At 41.5% G+C, this 14,576-nt stretch overlaps 2 protein-coding genes across 16 annotated transcripts in view; one reads left to right on the plus strand and one right to left on the minus strand.

Annotated features, from left to right (window-relative positions):
• Positions 1-415: 415 nt before the first annotated feature.
• The window catches only part of Baz2b (bromodomain adjacent to zinc finger domain 2B), a 213,038-nt gene continuing 198,877 nt past the window's right edge, over positions 416-14,576 (plus strand). For all 15 annotated transcript variants that reach the window (XM_057755621.1, XM_057755630.1, XM_057755623.1 and 12 more), the window contains exon 1: positions 416-530. The gene's annotated coding sequence lies outside the window, so the exon portion shown is untranslated. The remainder of the gene's footprint in view (positions 531-14,576) is intronic.
• Positions 8,538-9,395, minus strand: LOC130864835 (60S ribosomal protein L7a-like). The gene has a single exon (XM_057755638.1). The coding sequence runs from the start codon at positions 9,387-9,389 to the stop codon at positions 8,586-8,588; it is 804 nt and encodes a 267-aa protein (XP_057611621.1). The 5' UTR covers positions 9,390-9,395; the 3' UTR covers positions 8,538-8,585.

Genomic DNA, 14,576 nt, shown 5'->3' on the forward strand with positions numbered 1-14,576 from the left:
AAAACATTTAAGTTTCTAACTTTTTCCTGGGACGAGGAGCGGTACAAACTCAAAGATACAGTATTCTTGGAATGAAGAGGCAGCCCCCTCCCTTGGCTCCTTTTAGAGCTGATAGGTCATTTATTATTGGAACTGAAATGGTATAAACAATTCTCTCGCTCTTTTTTCCCTTGTTAACAGCAACTTTCATTGTTAGAGAGAGGAGAGAGAGAGAAGCCTTGTTGGTTGACGTCACTTGGTTCATGAAGCCTTCGCCTAGAAGTGAAGCTGCTGAACAAACCTTGAGAAGAATCATCTCCTGCTTCAATCTGCTGCTGGATAGGAACTAATCAGAGAGAGAGCGGCGGAAGACGGGGCCGGAGGGAGCCGGGGCTTTCGCGATCACGGATCTCACCTCCACTCCAACTCCCTAGACTTTCTCGCAGAAATTATAAGAGAAATAAGGAGTCGGTGGAGATTCCGAAAAGCTTAATCTGCACCCGAGAAGGGCGAAAATCCCTTCCACCGCGCAACTCCGTTCGAAAGTGAAGGTGAGTTTGGGAGCCGGGGTGCGGGGGTGCGGGAGAGGTGGGATCCGGGCGGAGAGCGGCGGCTGCGGGCTGGAGCCCTCCAGAGGCGCCCGCCGCTGTTTACCCGCGCCGCCCGGTGTGTCTCTTTGTTGTGCGGGCTGCGACGCCGCGGTGGCTCTGGGGTCCCGAGTAGAGTTCTGGGCGGAGGGCGCAGAGACCTGGTCCCGGGCGGGGTGGGGGTGCGGGCTCGGCGGAACGGAAACTTTGCAGGGAGTGCGGGCGCGGGGCCGGGCGGCCGGGCCTGTCCCTCCATTGTGCCGGCCGCCCTTGCCGGCGGCCTCGAGGCGTTCTCCTGCCCGGCCCGCTGCAGCGCCCCGCGGGGCAGTTGGCGAGGCCCCGGCCTGCCCGCCTCCGCCTTCGGCCCGCAGCCTCGCGCCCGCGCCGCCGACCCGCGCCAGGCCGCCTGGTCTCCAGAGCCGGGTGGGGGTGGGGCTGCGGCTCCGGCCGGCGGGGGATCTGGCACTGGGGTCGAGCGGGCTCCCGTTCCCGGGTCCCCGGCGGCCTGGCCAGCGGGTCCCGCCGCGGCGGGCTGGGCTCCCTGCCCTCGGTCTCCGCGCCCTCCCCCGCGACGCCCCGCTCCCCTCCCCTGAAGTAGTTCCGCGAACCCCAGAACTGGGATTTGGAAAGGCTAGGAAGTGTGCGGAGACTGGGAGCCGGCCCTGCGGGTGGGGGCTGGTTCCTCTGCCCCTCTTCTCAGTATTTATCTTTTGTGTGTTGTTTCCTTGTAAAGAGAGAAGCAGCTGCAGTCCGTGGCCGAGTTGTTGAAATTTATCCCTTTGTGTATATTACAATATCCTCCATTTTTCCCCCTGCCCTCTAAACAACAAGCGTTTCGCCATCTTGGGCAATTTTTATTCCCAAGTCTATGTGTCTCTCTTTTAATTTTAAGGAAGAGAAAAAAGCCATTGAAATGCAAAAAGTGTGTCTGGATAAGGCTCAAAGTTTAGGAACGGTTCAGGGGGCCATGTGACGTCATATAAACTTTTATCAAGAAAATTTCCCCAAAGTGTGTGTATGTTTTGTTTTTTCCCCCCCAAATTTTCACGTTTTATGAAATCGTTTAAGTTAGAGCCTACTGATAAGTTGTGGGTTTATTTTTTTTTTCTTCTGCATTCAGAACAAACCCCAAAACACGCACACTTAATGTTTGGTGGCAAGTGGAAGATTATTTTTAAAAAATGATCGAAACTTTTGTTGTATCACTTAGTATTCACCTAGTTTTGTCCATGTAGTTTTTATTTTTTAAATTTTCAAATATATTTGTAACAGTATATTTCCTTCTTTATGTGGTTTCATAGATATGGCAAATTTAGCTCAGTTAATATTTACATCACTTGGGTTATGTACCTTCCCTTTTGTGATTGTGGTCTAGTCTTTTTGTGTTTTTTATATTTAAAAAAGCTATTCAGAATATCATGAGATTCTTGATACTTTTACATTTTAGTATTAAATATTAAAGTCAAAAGTTTGGCAAAAAAAGTTTAATATATGAAAGGAAGAATTAACCTTAAAAGAAGATAACTTATAATCTTTTGTTGAAACTTTATCAACTATCATAAGAATATTGATAAAAAGTACTATTAAAATTTGTTTGTCTATCATTGTTTTCACCTTACAAGAAAAGTTGAACTGATCACATGACCATACTTAATGATAAACTCACTGCCGAGTATATAAACAGGCACAGCAAATTGAATGGGAAAGTGTAATTCTGTCTCCAGTAGTCGTTTTCAGTCAGCATATTTACATCTCTTCTAACAAGGATGAGAAATTCTCTGTATTTAATTTGCATTCCCTTTGTCTTCTGGGTTGGAGAAAAACATTGACGACAATAAACTTTTAAAAAGCTAATAGAAAAAATTCTAAATACATTAAGAGGATTTTCTAGTGTATGAAAACTTATATTGTGAATGGTTTGTTTTAAATTTCTGTAGCAATATTCTTTACTGTTTTCTGCTATTTATTCAGGAATTTCCTGTATATAAAATGCTACACAGAAATCTTTTGACTGAATTGAACGCCTGCTATTTAGTGTATTGTAGGTAGGTGGAAATGTTGAAATAGTTAAAAGCACACAGGACAGATGGTTCTAAATTATACATGCAACAAAGGACTGAAGATTTGGCAGATTATAAATGGAAGCAACAGAGGATAAGCAGTTTAAGAAAATGGTGGTTAAGTGCATTGCTGTCTCACACCTATTGTAAACACTGCTGCACAATTAATAATTTAGGTGACATTATTGCATTTGTATGTTCCAGTAGAAGAGTAAGATTTTACAAATATTTAAAGCAAATCTTGAATGTAAATTTTTTTAAGTTATGGTGATAAATTTTTTTAAAAGATATTAGATTGTATGCTTTAAAACAGGATATAAGAACTTAATATGTTCATAGAATGGTTTTCAGAGAAATAGGAGTGGGTACATATTTTTAAATGTAGATAGCGTATCTGTACTGTTTTGGGTTGGTTAAACTAGTACATTGACTATGTTAACCTGCGCACTCTATGCCTGTGAGAATGGGATTTTAGCTGCTCAGTCTTGGGAAATGCATTGACTACAATACTGTTTGGCCTCATTTACTAGATAGTATGGAGTGAAAGAATATATTTTAGTTTTAATATTTGAATTTTGTACATAACACGTGATACTGACTTGAATATAGTCACTTTACTATAATATAGTTTACTGTTAATTTATAAATGTAAATATTTTGTGTAATTCTGGTCTTTTTGGAAGAATGTAAGTGTATTTGCTTTTTCAAAAAATAGACTATCTTACAAAGTATTGGACTTTGCAGAAATTTGTTTTTAGTTTATATAAACCACTTGCTTAAAATGCGTATCAACTGTAATGGGAAGCTTGGGGTTCGGAGTCTGCTGCCCTTTCTCCCATTTCTTTGTTTGCATGTTTATTATAGAATTGCAGTGTAAAGGAGCAGATGTTTTGCCAAATATCCTGATGTGTTGCTTTTTCTTATGGGAGTGCATAGCTGCTCCTTCTGATGCATCAACTTGACAGCTGGTTGATTTCATGGAGCTGCTAAGAAGCCATTAGTGGTGTCATTGAATTGAAACAGAAGAGTCAGTCCCAGCTTGAACTGTGATTGTTAATGTCTTTGTTGCTACTTTGTGTTACTATACAAGGTGTGGGATACCACAGTTGCACTGAGGTTCAAGGTTCCTGTCTTATCTCCTTGAATTAGTGGAGGGTAGTACATTAGACCTTGGTTACTCAGGTTTAAAGTTTTCACAAGAGAAAGGATTTCTTAGTGTTTGAACTAGTCTTCCTCAGAAAACTACTAAAACCAGAAACATGGCATAGTGCAAACAAAATCGTAGGGTGTGTTGACCTCTGTAAAGAATTATGTAATCAGGGTTCAGTGATTTTTTTTTTTTAATATACTTCATTTCCTGAGGGATTCATCAAATTATCTAATAAGTATTTTAGGAGGTTTTTTAATTACATAAAATTAAATATTTTGAGTAATAAAGTCTTAAAATATTGTGGTTTATTTAATAAATATTGGCTCATTTGGCTTAATGTTTCTTTAAGCTTTTACTGTGGGAAATGATCAGAAAAGAAATAATTATTGGCAGACATACCATTTTGCTTGTCATTTTCTGAGACCAAAATGCTGTTTAAAAATTCATAAGACTGTTCTAAATTATTCTCCTAGTAGCTATTTAATGATTTCCTTAAACTAAAATCATGGTTTTTTTGTTGTTGTTGTTTTGTTTTGTTTTTTTTTTTTTTTTTTTTTTTTTTTTTTTTTTTTTTGGTTTTTCGAGACAGGGTTTCTCTGTGGTTTTGGAGCCTGTCCTGGAACTAGCTCTTGTAGACCAGGCTGGTCTCGAACTCACAGAGATCCACCTGCCTCTGCCTCCCAAGTGCTGGGATTAAAGGCGTGCGCCACCACCGCCCGGCCTAAAATCATGTTTTTATTGTAGAAAGAGCATTGTTTTTTTCAAGAGGTGAAGTCCTGCCTGTGGCTCTTGCCAGGCTGGTGTCATTTCTACCTGTAGCTTCAGTTCTCACTAACTCAGGGCTCCAGCCTTGTCACTGTCCTGCTGGTGCCTGAGCTTTGTATTTTCTCTAATTATTTAAGTTGTTGTGTTGGTAGGAGGGGAAATAAGAAGTAAGACTACTGGTCTCAGTAGACAGAAGTATACTGTAAGAAAACTGGAAGTAACAAAACTTTAGGATGGTATGGTGCCAGAATGCAGTAAATTTTATTATTTTATCAAAAATTTTTTAGTCTCAACATTTATTTTTTCAAAGTTTTGGATCTTAAGTAGAATACAAATTTAATAACTCTTAAAAGAACATAGCTTACTTAAAAAAATAGACACAAAATGTAAAACTGGTCATTGGAATATATAATTTGTTGAAGTAAATCCTGTTGAAAAGTCTTCTTGTATAATTTTAGTTTTTTTTTTTTTTTTTTTTTGTTTTGTTTTTTGTTTTTCAAGACAGGGTTTCTCTGTATTGCTTTGGAGCCTGTGCCTGGAACTCGCTGTGTAAACCAGGCTGGCTTTGAACTCACAGAGATCCGCCTGCTTCTGCTGAGATTAAAGGCGGGTGCTACCACCTCCCAGTGTGACTTCCTATGTAATTAGTATGAGCAAACTTTCAACTTCTATGATACACCTGAGTGATTCTGGGATTATTTCCTGAAATCGTAAGTTGATGGAGTCTTTGGTTTTCAGGAAGTCACTAAAACTAGAGTTGAGGCCATGTGACATTTGAGCCTTTTTGTGCAGCCATAAAGTTCCTTAAAAAGAGAATCATTCCACTGCCTTAGACTGTGTGGGACTTATTTTAACAAAGATTTGTGTGTATTATTTTAAATTGTGTATGTGTGCGTGTGTGTGTGATGGGCAGATTTTGTGCAGATGAGGACAGGTGCCCCCAGAAGCTGGAGGAGTAAATGTCCTGGAACTGGAGGCTTTTGTGAGCCACCTTACGTGGGTGCTAGAAACTGACATCAGGTCCTCTGAATTGCTGAGACATGTCTGCAGCTCTGTGGCTTGCCTTTGAGGGAACATAATTACTTAACATGCATGTATTTGTGTCAACGCAGATAGTCTCACAGACCAAATTATGGGAAATCTAGTTGTTTATTAAAAACAGACTATTCATTTTAAAGAAACATAAAAGTTAAGCTCAATGATAGAGGTAATATTGTAGTTCTAACAGGTACCCTGCTATCAGTAGAGTGTTGAGCAATGTTGTCAAGGGAGCACGTTGTTCGACCAGTCCGCTGCCCATGCCACCTGAGTGTGCTGCTGCACATTTTCATCCCAGTTCTCTGCAGGCAGCGCGAGTCCAAGACAGTCAAACACCAGGGCTACACACAGAAACCCTGTTTTGAAAAACCAAAATAAAGAACTAAAAAACAATGGTTAATACATATATTTATTTCATTAACAAAAACAGAGAGTTATAAAATATTGGAAACATCTGCTGAAAGTAGGGAAATTAAATGAATTTATATGATTTTTAAATCTACCCTGAGTGTTGTTTGATTTGTGACAACTCAGAGTTTGAATGTAAAATACTTAATGGTGCAGATAACTTAAACTTATAACATGCTATTCATTGTTGAATTTTTGGTTGTCAGTTAAGCAGCCAGTTTTTAAAATTAATATGCTTTTATGAGAGTATGAGGTCAAATAGTTTTTGTACATATTTTGTTTTTATTATATAGTTTTGGAAATAAAGTCTTAAAAATAGTTCTTATATAAAATATGGCATGTAATTTGGCCTCTGAATGATTTTCATTCAAATAAAAATTGCCTGGGCAGGGGTAACAACAATGAAGGTAATGTGTCGATATGAACCCTTACTAGTTTTGTTTGTGTAACTGTTTATAATGTAAGAAAGAGATACATATGGTTTGAAGATAGTTTCTGCCCTGTACCTACCTATATGTCTACATAATTGCGTGATTTTTTTCCTCTTTCTGTTTTTTCCTCTTAACACTTTTCTACAAACATGCACTCATTAATCAAAGACCGTGCACTCCTGCTGAGGGCAGAGAGGTTCATCAAATTGGCAGTCAGCTTGGTGTAAAGAACGGTGTACTGAAGCTCTTAACTCACTGGGACATAAATAAATCTAAGGTCTTTGTATGCAAACCCTGGAGGTTAATACTGTATAATTCAATGTCCTGTCTTTGTTTTTATGATTGATGTTTCTAAATGTTTCAAGCTTAGTGCAAGCCTTCTAGTGGATCAGGTCGGCCTATCTGATTGACTGTAGTGAGAAAGCATTAGGTTGTCAGAGGACTTTGGAGTATGCTGCAGAGATTTTGATTTTTTCCCCCTGCAAGATCTTTGTCATATTGCGTGAGCTGTTATAGGAATGTACCAATGATTGACATTCCCTGCTGTGATAATGGACCTAGTGCATGAAATGCCAATAGTTTGGTTCTATTTGTTCGGAAGCTTACTGCTATTTGTATCCTTAACAGAGCTAACATGGAGAACAAGCAAAACTACTGGGATTTCTCTGTAGAAACAGTGCTGGGATTGGCTTTAACATGACTTGGTTGCATATTCATAATTTAAGAACAGCTGGTTACAGCAAGCACATAGTCATTTGCAAGCTATTATATACCATTCCACTCACATGGAGCCTGTGCTTGGTGGGTTGTTTTTTTTTTATTGATCTACCTGCATTTAAAATCTAGTCACTGCTGCTATTGAAGCACTTCATTTTAGCTGTGTTTGCAACACAGAACAGCTTCAATTTTAAATAATCTACTTAAGTTGGATTTTTGAATAAAACGAAGGACCTTAGAATGAAACAAGTATAAAAGGTTGTATCTTATAGGCAAAATATTTAATCTTAACTTGAGCCCAGCCAGCCACCTATCAAAACCTAAATTTTACAACTATTATAATTTTTGGACCGTAAGATTTTATAATTTTGACTAGATAAATAACTGAGTTGATTTTATTTGAGAATTTTATTACTCATTTTACCAGTTACATATAGTTTGAGAAACAATAGATTAATTAATTTGTAAAATAATGTCTTATGTAGAAAAGAAGTAGTACTTTTAGTTGTAGGTAGTGTAAAATCCAGCTAGACAGTTGACAGGATTTTGCACCTGGATTAGAATAATGTGAAAGCTATATAGCTACTCCAGCATTCCAGGAAGGACTCGAGTAAGTGGTCTCTTCTGCTATGAGGGTCACTTCCAAATTTTAAACGGTACCTGTTAATCCAGCTGTAATAGCTTCCTGCATGTTGTCAGTCGCATCTATAAGCAGAGAAAAGAAACCAACCTCAATATTCCGAGCTTCCAATAAGAATTGGAGAAAACTGTGAAATGCTGTTTTATATATCCTTTTATGGATGACAGGGAGGAGCACATTGCTTTGTCTATGTTAAAGTAAGTGCATACATGAGGGATTCATGACGATGCTGGTATCTGATCTTTCCACACAACGTGGTGTACACTTGTGCATGTGTTTGCCCCGTGCTGGAATGATGAGATAGCTCTCACACATCAAGGTTGAGAAACAGTCCTAACAGTGCATTTTACTCTCTTAGCTGCTCAAGTGACTGGATATGTTGGTAATGTAACAGAATATATGGCCAGGTTTAATCTAGTGATAGCAGGGTGTCCTTTCTTCTAAGTAATATATTCCAGGGTTATTAAAGGACAAAGCGTTACTTTTAGTTGTGAGTTGCATAGGATCACAATGCAGTTAAATTGCCATTATTTAGATTACTTATTTTGTGAATTATTCTATATCCTTTCTTTCCTTTTGGACAATTGTCCTTTCAGATATATCTCTGCGCCATAGAGTTTCATCAGTGAATAAACAAAGGAAATAAAATGATTTTGTTGTTGTTTTGTTTTGCCCTGAGGATTAAAGCCAGGGCCACAGGTGAAGTAAAGGCTCAGTAACCCTGGCTTTCTCTATTTCTTTCTTTCTTTTTTTTTTTTTTAGATGGAAGTTTTATAATTATATTTATGTACAGAAAACTCAGCAGTACATTTAACCCAGTTTAGTGGCGAGTTCTTTGGCCTTTGCCTTTTCCAGCTTGGCAATTCGAGCCACAGATTTAGGACCCAGGACGTTGCCTCCCCAGTGGCGGCGGATCTCATCATATCTGTCGTTGTAATTGGTCCTAATAGCTTCCACCAGCTTGGCCAGAGCACCCTTGTCTTCCGAGTTAACCTGTGTGAAGGCAACAGTGGTGCACGTCTTCCTGTGGACCAGCCGTCCCAGCCTGGCCTTTCCCTTGATGATGCAGTAGGGGACTCCCATCTTGCGACACAGGGCAGGCAGGAAGACCACCAGCTCAATGGGGTCTACGTCATGGGCAATCACCACCAGCTGAGCCTTCTTGTTCTCTACTACCAAAGTGGTGACTGTATTGACGCCCGCTCGAAGGACAGGTGGTCTCTTAGTTGGGACATCCCCTTTGCCGGCAGCTTTCTTCTCAGCACGGGCCAGCAGCCTCTGCTTCTTTTCCTGCTTGGTCTCTGGCCTGTACTTGTGGGCAAGTTTAAGCAACTGGGTAGCTGTTTGCCGGTCCAGGGCCTGGGTGAACTGGTTAATGGCAGGAGGAACTTTGAGGCGCTTATAGAGGATGGCCCTCTGCCGCTGCAGCCTGATGTAGCGGGGCCATTTGACGAAGCGTGTGAGATCTCTCTTGGGCTGGATGTCCTGCCCAATGCCGAAGTTCTTAGGCCTCTTCTCAAACAAAGGATTCACCACCTTCTTCGCCTCCTGCTTCTTCACGACTGCGGGGGCCGGGGCCACCTTCTTCCCCTTGGCTTTCTTTCCCTTGGGCATCTTGCCGGGCTGGAGGAGAGAGAAAGACTCTCTATTTCTTAAGATAAACGGAGAGCATGAGTTGCCTAGTGCCTCTAATCCCATTAATGAAACATAGGCAGGTGGTCTTTGACTCCCAGGCCAGCCTGGTCTACAGAGTGAGTTCCAGGATAGCCAGGGCCACACAGGGAAACCTCTGTTGAAAAACAAAACAGCAACAGCAACCGAAAGAGAATAAGATGGATAGTTATCCTGAGGTTTTCAGTGAAATTGAAGGATTGGAATTTTGTCCTCCAGTTTTTATCACAGCAGTAGTTGTATGGAGAGAAGAGGAAGAAGCATGAGGTAAATCAGTAAAACATAAAATTCAGCATTTGTTTGAAAAATGATTGAACTCAACATCAACCACAAGAGAAATTTTAGGTACACTTTTATTGTTATAGTAATAATAGAGGAAAGAGCCAGTGGCTTTAATTCTCCAAGTTTATTTTGCACACTTTGACTAAACATGCATTTGGAGAGAGCTATGGATAAAAGCCTACTGTAAATTTGAAATAGAAGCCAGGGAGATGTCTAAGGGAGTGAAAGTGCTTGCTGTGCGTGTCTGGCCATCTGAGCGGGGGACTGAATTCTGATTTGTACCATATAGAAAGAACGAAACAGTGGGCATGTAATTCAGTACCCTACAGCAAGACAGGATAGGGAGACTAGAGCATTGCCCACATAGCTCAGTGACAAAAACAGCCTCAGAAGCAAGGTGGAAGGAGGGGACCACCAAACCACCTCCTCCACATTGCTTTCTGACCTCACAGAGATGCAGTGACACCCATTGTCTGTATTCATGCACACAGTAATTTTTTTTTGATGTTTGGGTTTGTGGTTTTGAAGATAAGGGTTCTCTGTGTAGCCCTTGTGGTCTTAGAACTCACTATGTAGACCAGGTTGTCCTTGAACTCAGAGATCCACCTGCCTCTGCCTCCCCCGAGTGCTGGGGTTAGAGGGGTGCAGCACCATTGCCTACACACAGTAAATCTTTGAAAAATCAGAATAGGAGAGAGATGGCTTCTGGCTGGGATAATTTTAAAAGTCTCTTTGGTTAGGTAGCACTGAATTAGTCAAGAAAAATCAATGAAAGGATCCAGCAAAAGGAAGACAGTAGGGACTGAGCCTCTGTTAAGTAAGCCCATTAAAGCTATCCTGCTGGGAACCTGGGCATAGTTCTGTAACTTATTTGGAGATCATCTCAACTTAAACCTTTCCACCAGAAAGATGATATCACCGGGACTTTCCCTTCCTCTGTTGCTTTCAAAGTTGACTGACTTTCTCTGAAGAAAGTGGGTTAATGAGTCAGGCTCTTCAGCCATAGGCTTGACTTGCAGGCCAGGTTAAAAGCCACTGAACGGCTGCAGCCTTTTCTTGCCAGAGGCTTTCTGGCTTTTTTATGATTAACAGAGTCCCTCCTTTTTCTTCTGTTCTCTGCTTTTGTGAGTTTGTTTCTTTTTTCCTTTTTCCTCTGCTGTTCATACCTGTTCAACAGTAGGCATAGTGAAGAACGGCGACTCAAGACCCTTTTCTTCCCTTCGTGACATGCTGACATCCCAAGGGAGTTTGGTAGCACTAACTTGAAAAACTTCTCTCTCTCTCTCTCTCTCTCTCTCTCTCTCTCTCTCTCTCTCTTTGGCTTTTTGAGACTGGGTTTCTCTGTAGCCTTGTCTGTCCTAGAACTCACTCTGTAGATCAGGCTGGCCTTGAACTCACAGAGATCTGCCTGCCTCTGCCTCCTGGCCATTTCTTTTTCTTTTAGGCAGACCAGCTGAGCATCCCATTATAGCTACCTATAAGGACAAAAGGTGATAAAATATAGTCCTTACTTTCAGTAACATCTACATGGGGTATCGATAAAAACAGAATCTCATTACAAGTAGAGAACACAAGGGCCAGGGAGAAGGTGCCTGTCACCAAATCTGATGACCTGAATTTTCTCTCCAGTACTGAATCTAAAGTTGTTCCTTTGTCCTCTGTCTATGTACATGTGTGCATATACATACACACATACAAAATAAAATGGGTAACATAATAAAAAATTAAAAGCTAGCATTGAGAACAGAGGAGTAATCAAATACTCAGACACAGAGGTATGAAAAGGCCTTGTCTTGGTCAGTTAGAGGAAAGGAAGATAGAGCTCGGGCTTGTGGGGCAACAGCTCTCCTTACTGGCCCTTCCAAAAGGCCTCTCAGGAGGTATACTTGCCAAAACCAGGAAATTGCGGGAGTGTTTGGGAGTGTATGCAGATGTTTCTATATATTATGTGAAATGGGAGGTAGGAGAAAAGGCTAAATAGAATGACTAGGATGTCAGGTTTTATTTTCTGGTAGTTCAGGCTAGTCTAAAACTTATCAGTCTTCTCCCTCAGCCTTATGATTATAGAGATTTACTTTTTTTAGATGAAGTGTTTAATGACTCTAGTACCTTGAGTTTGAGTTTTCATTTTAATCTGAGAAACCTTTGTGAAATAATTGGAAGGAATGTATATGTTCATGTGTTTGTGTATTTTGGAGTATTTGGGAGGGCAGAGTGTAGTGGGAGCTGCGGGCTGTGTTCCTGCCACCCCAGCTCTTGGTCGCCTGGCTAGCTTATGCCCCGAAATAACAACACACAAACTGTATTCTTTTAAACACTGCTTGGCCCATTTCTAATAATGTGTGTAGCACCCCAAGGTGCGCTTACCGGGAAGATTCTAGCCTACGTTCATCCTGGGTCGGAGCTTCATCGCATCTGCCCCAGAGAGGAGAGCTATCGAGTCAGAGCTCACTTCCTCTTCCTCCCAGCATTCTGTTCTGTTTACTCCACCCACCTATGTTCTAACCTATGAGGGCCAAGCAATTTCTTTATTTTTCAACCAATGACCTTCCTCCATCAGCAGAGAGTGACCACACGTGTTCGTCATGTCTTGACTGACATGGCCTCTTGAGTGACACATCTTGTTTGCTGCTGCATATGCTGGCCTTCTCTAGACTTCAGGGATTCAGCTGTCCCTGCCTCTTAGGTGGCACAGGAGTGCTAGGACCACAGAGTGCTGTGGGTGAGGAAACAGAAACTTTGGAGTATAGAGCAGCTTGGGAAAGAATGAACGTGGAGAAGAGGCTACTGTAGCCATGCTGCTGGGTAGGCAGACTTAATCCCAGGTACTCAGTGCGTCCACTGAGGAAATTCCCACTCAGACACACATGGAACTGACGGGGTGACGTGTACCTATTAGAAATATCTGGATTAGAATTAGCAGATTTTCCCTTAAAATTTATTAATGTAAGTTGTGTAAACAGATGAGTTTAATGATACCTTCATACAGCCGGGCAATGGTGGCGCACGCCTTTAATCCCAGCACTCGGGAGGCAGAGTTAGGCGGATCTCTGTGAGTTCGAGACCAGCCTAGTCTACAAGAGCTAGTTCCAGGACAGGCTCCAAAGCCACAGAGAAACCCTGTCTCGAAAAAAAAAACAAAACCAAAAAAAAAAAAAAAAAAAGATACCTTCATACGTGTGTGTGACACAGTTTGATCATCTCACTGCATGTGCTACCCACATCCTCCGACCTCTCCCACTGGCCCATTCCCTCTGACACACAGCCCTCCTGCTTCCATGGCTCATTTCAGGGCCTGGAAGTCGCTGTGGAAGGCCATGCTCTCCTCAGGTTCGTGCCCTTGCACCTCTGACTTCCGTGTGCTGGGGCTGCAGGTGTGTGTGCATCATTCTCAACTGTGTCTCATGTCTTGTTTTACATCTAGAATATAGTGTACATCACTTACTGTGGTTTCAGTTCTTTCCACTTTCCTGTGACAGATTTTGTTCTTTACAACTAAATAATACATCTTTGTGCGTGTATGGGGTGGAGAAAAGAGGACAGCTACAGATGCCATTCCTCAAGCATTGTCCACCTTATTTGATGAGAAAAGCTCTTTCCTGGGACTTGTGGCTCAACAAGTAGACTGGGCTGGCTAGCCAGTGAATCCCAGGGATCTGCCTACTTGCATCTCTCCAGTGTTGTGTCCCAGGTACACACTACCATACCCAGCTCTTCGTGTTAGTTTCGGGGGTTGAGCTTAGATCCTTATGCTTGAAAGGCCAGTATTTTACCCTCTGAATTATCTCCCCAACTGCTGTTTGTCTGTCTGTTAATATACTATCCTTTTTCTGTGTAATTCTTTCTTTTTTATTAAATATTCAATATTATAATGTATATATAACGAGTAATGTATATATATCCATTCTGCATCCCCTCTACTCCAGTTCCTCTCCTATGTTCCCCCACTCCCCAGCTCCAAACTTGATGTGGTCTCTCTCTGTCTCTCTCTTTTAAAATTAATTCCAACTGAGTTTACTTAGTTCTGCCTGTATGTATATAGGTGTTGGATTATTCATACAGGCATGGGTAGGCTCTTAGGGATTTTATCATCCAGAAAAAGCAACTCTCCCTCCCATTAACTAGTAGGCATTTCCTGCCAGTGGCCCCTCAGCCTGAAGAAGGGGACGACTTGATAAGCCCGGCCTCCAACCATGCTGGGATTTTGGCTGGCTTGAACCTTGTTGTGTAGGTCTGGTTCCTGCAGCCGTCTCTGTGTTCATGTGTGCCGCCGTGCTGTCAAGTCCTGCACAACTGCTTCTCCAGGACATCCACTCTCTCTTCCTCCTGCATCATTTTGTCCCCTTTTCCAAGAAGACCCCTGAACCCTGTGAGGATAGTGTGGGATATAGACTTCTGTTTGTAGCTGAGCAGCCCACAGTCTCCCATTCTCTTCACACTGACCGGTTTTTACTCTGTATTAGATCTCCATCTACTGCAAAAAGCAGCTTCTCTGATGAGAGTTGAGAGACTCAACAATCTGTGGGGTCAAAAGAACTTAGGAACAGTTTATTGTTGTGCCCATTTATCAGGATAGTAGTACTAGGGTCTCCCCTAGAGTCTGACACCATGGGGGTTAGCCTGTTTAATGGTGTCAGGTATGGGTTCTGTATCATGCAGTGGGCTTCCTTGAATTCCTTATAAATTGTGGTTACTAATTCCCTGTCAGGTGAGTAATTTTTTACATTTTGTGGCTCTGACTATTCTATTGATTGGTTTCTTTACTGTGTAGAAAGAAGTGTTTTTAATTTGATGATCTCTATATTCTTTCTAATTCTTATTATTTCCAGAACTATTGGAGTCATTCAT

The sequence above is a fragment of the Chionomys nivalis genome, chromosome 22 (assembly GCF_950005125.1).
Source record: "Chionomys nivalis chromosome 22, mChiNiv1.1, whole genome shotgun sequence".
In the NCBI taxonomy this organism is placed as follows: domain Eukaryota; kingdom Metazoa; phylum Chordata; class Mammalia; order Rodentia; family Cricetidae; genus Chionomys; species Chionomys nivalis.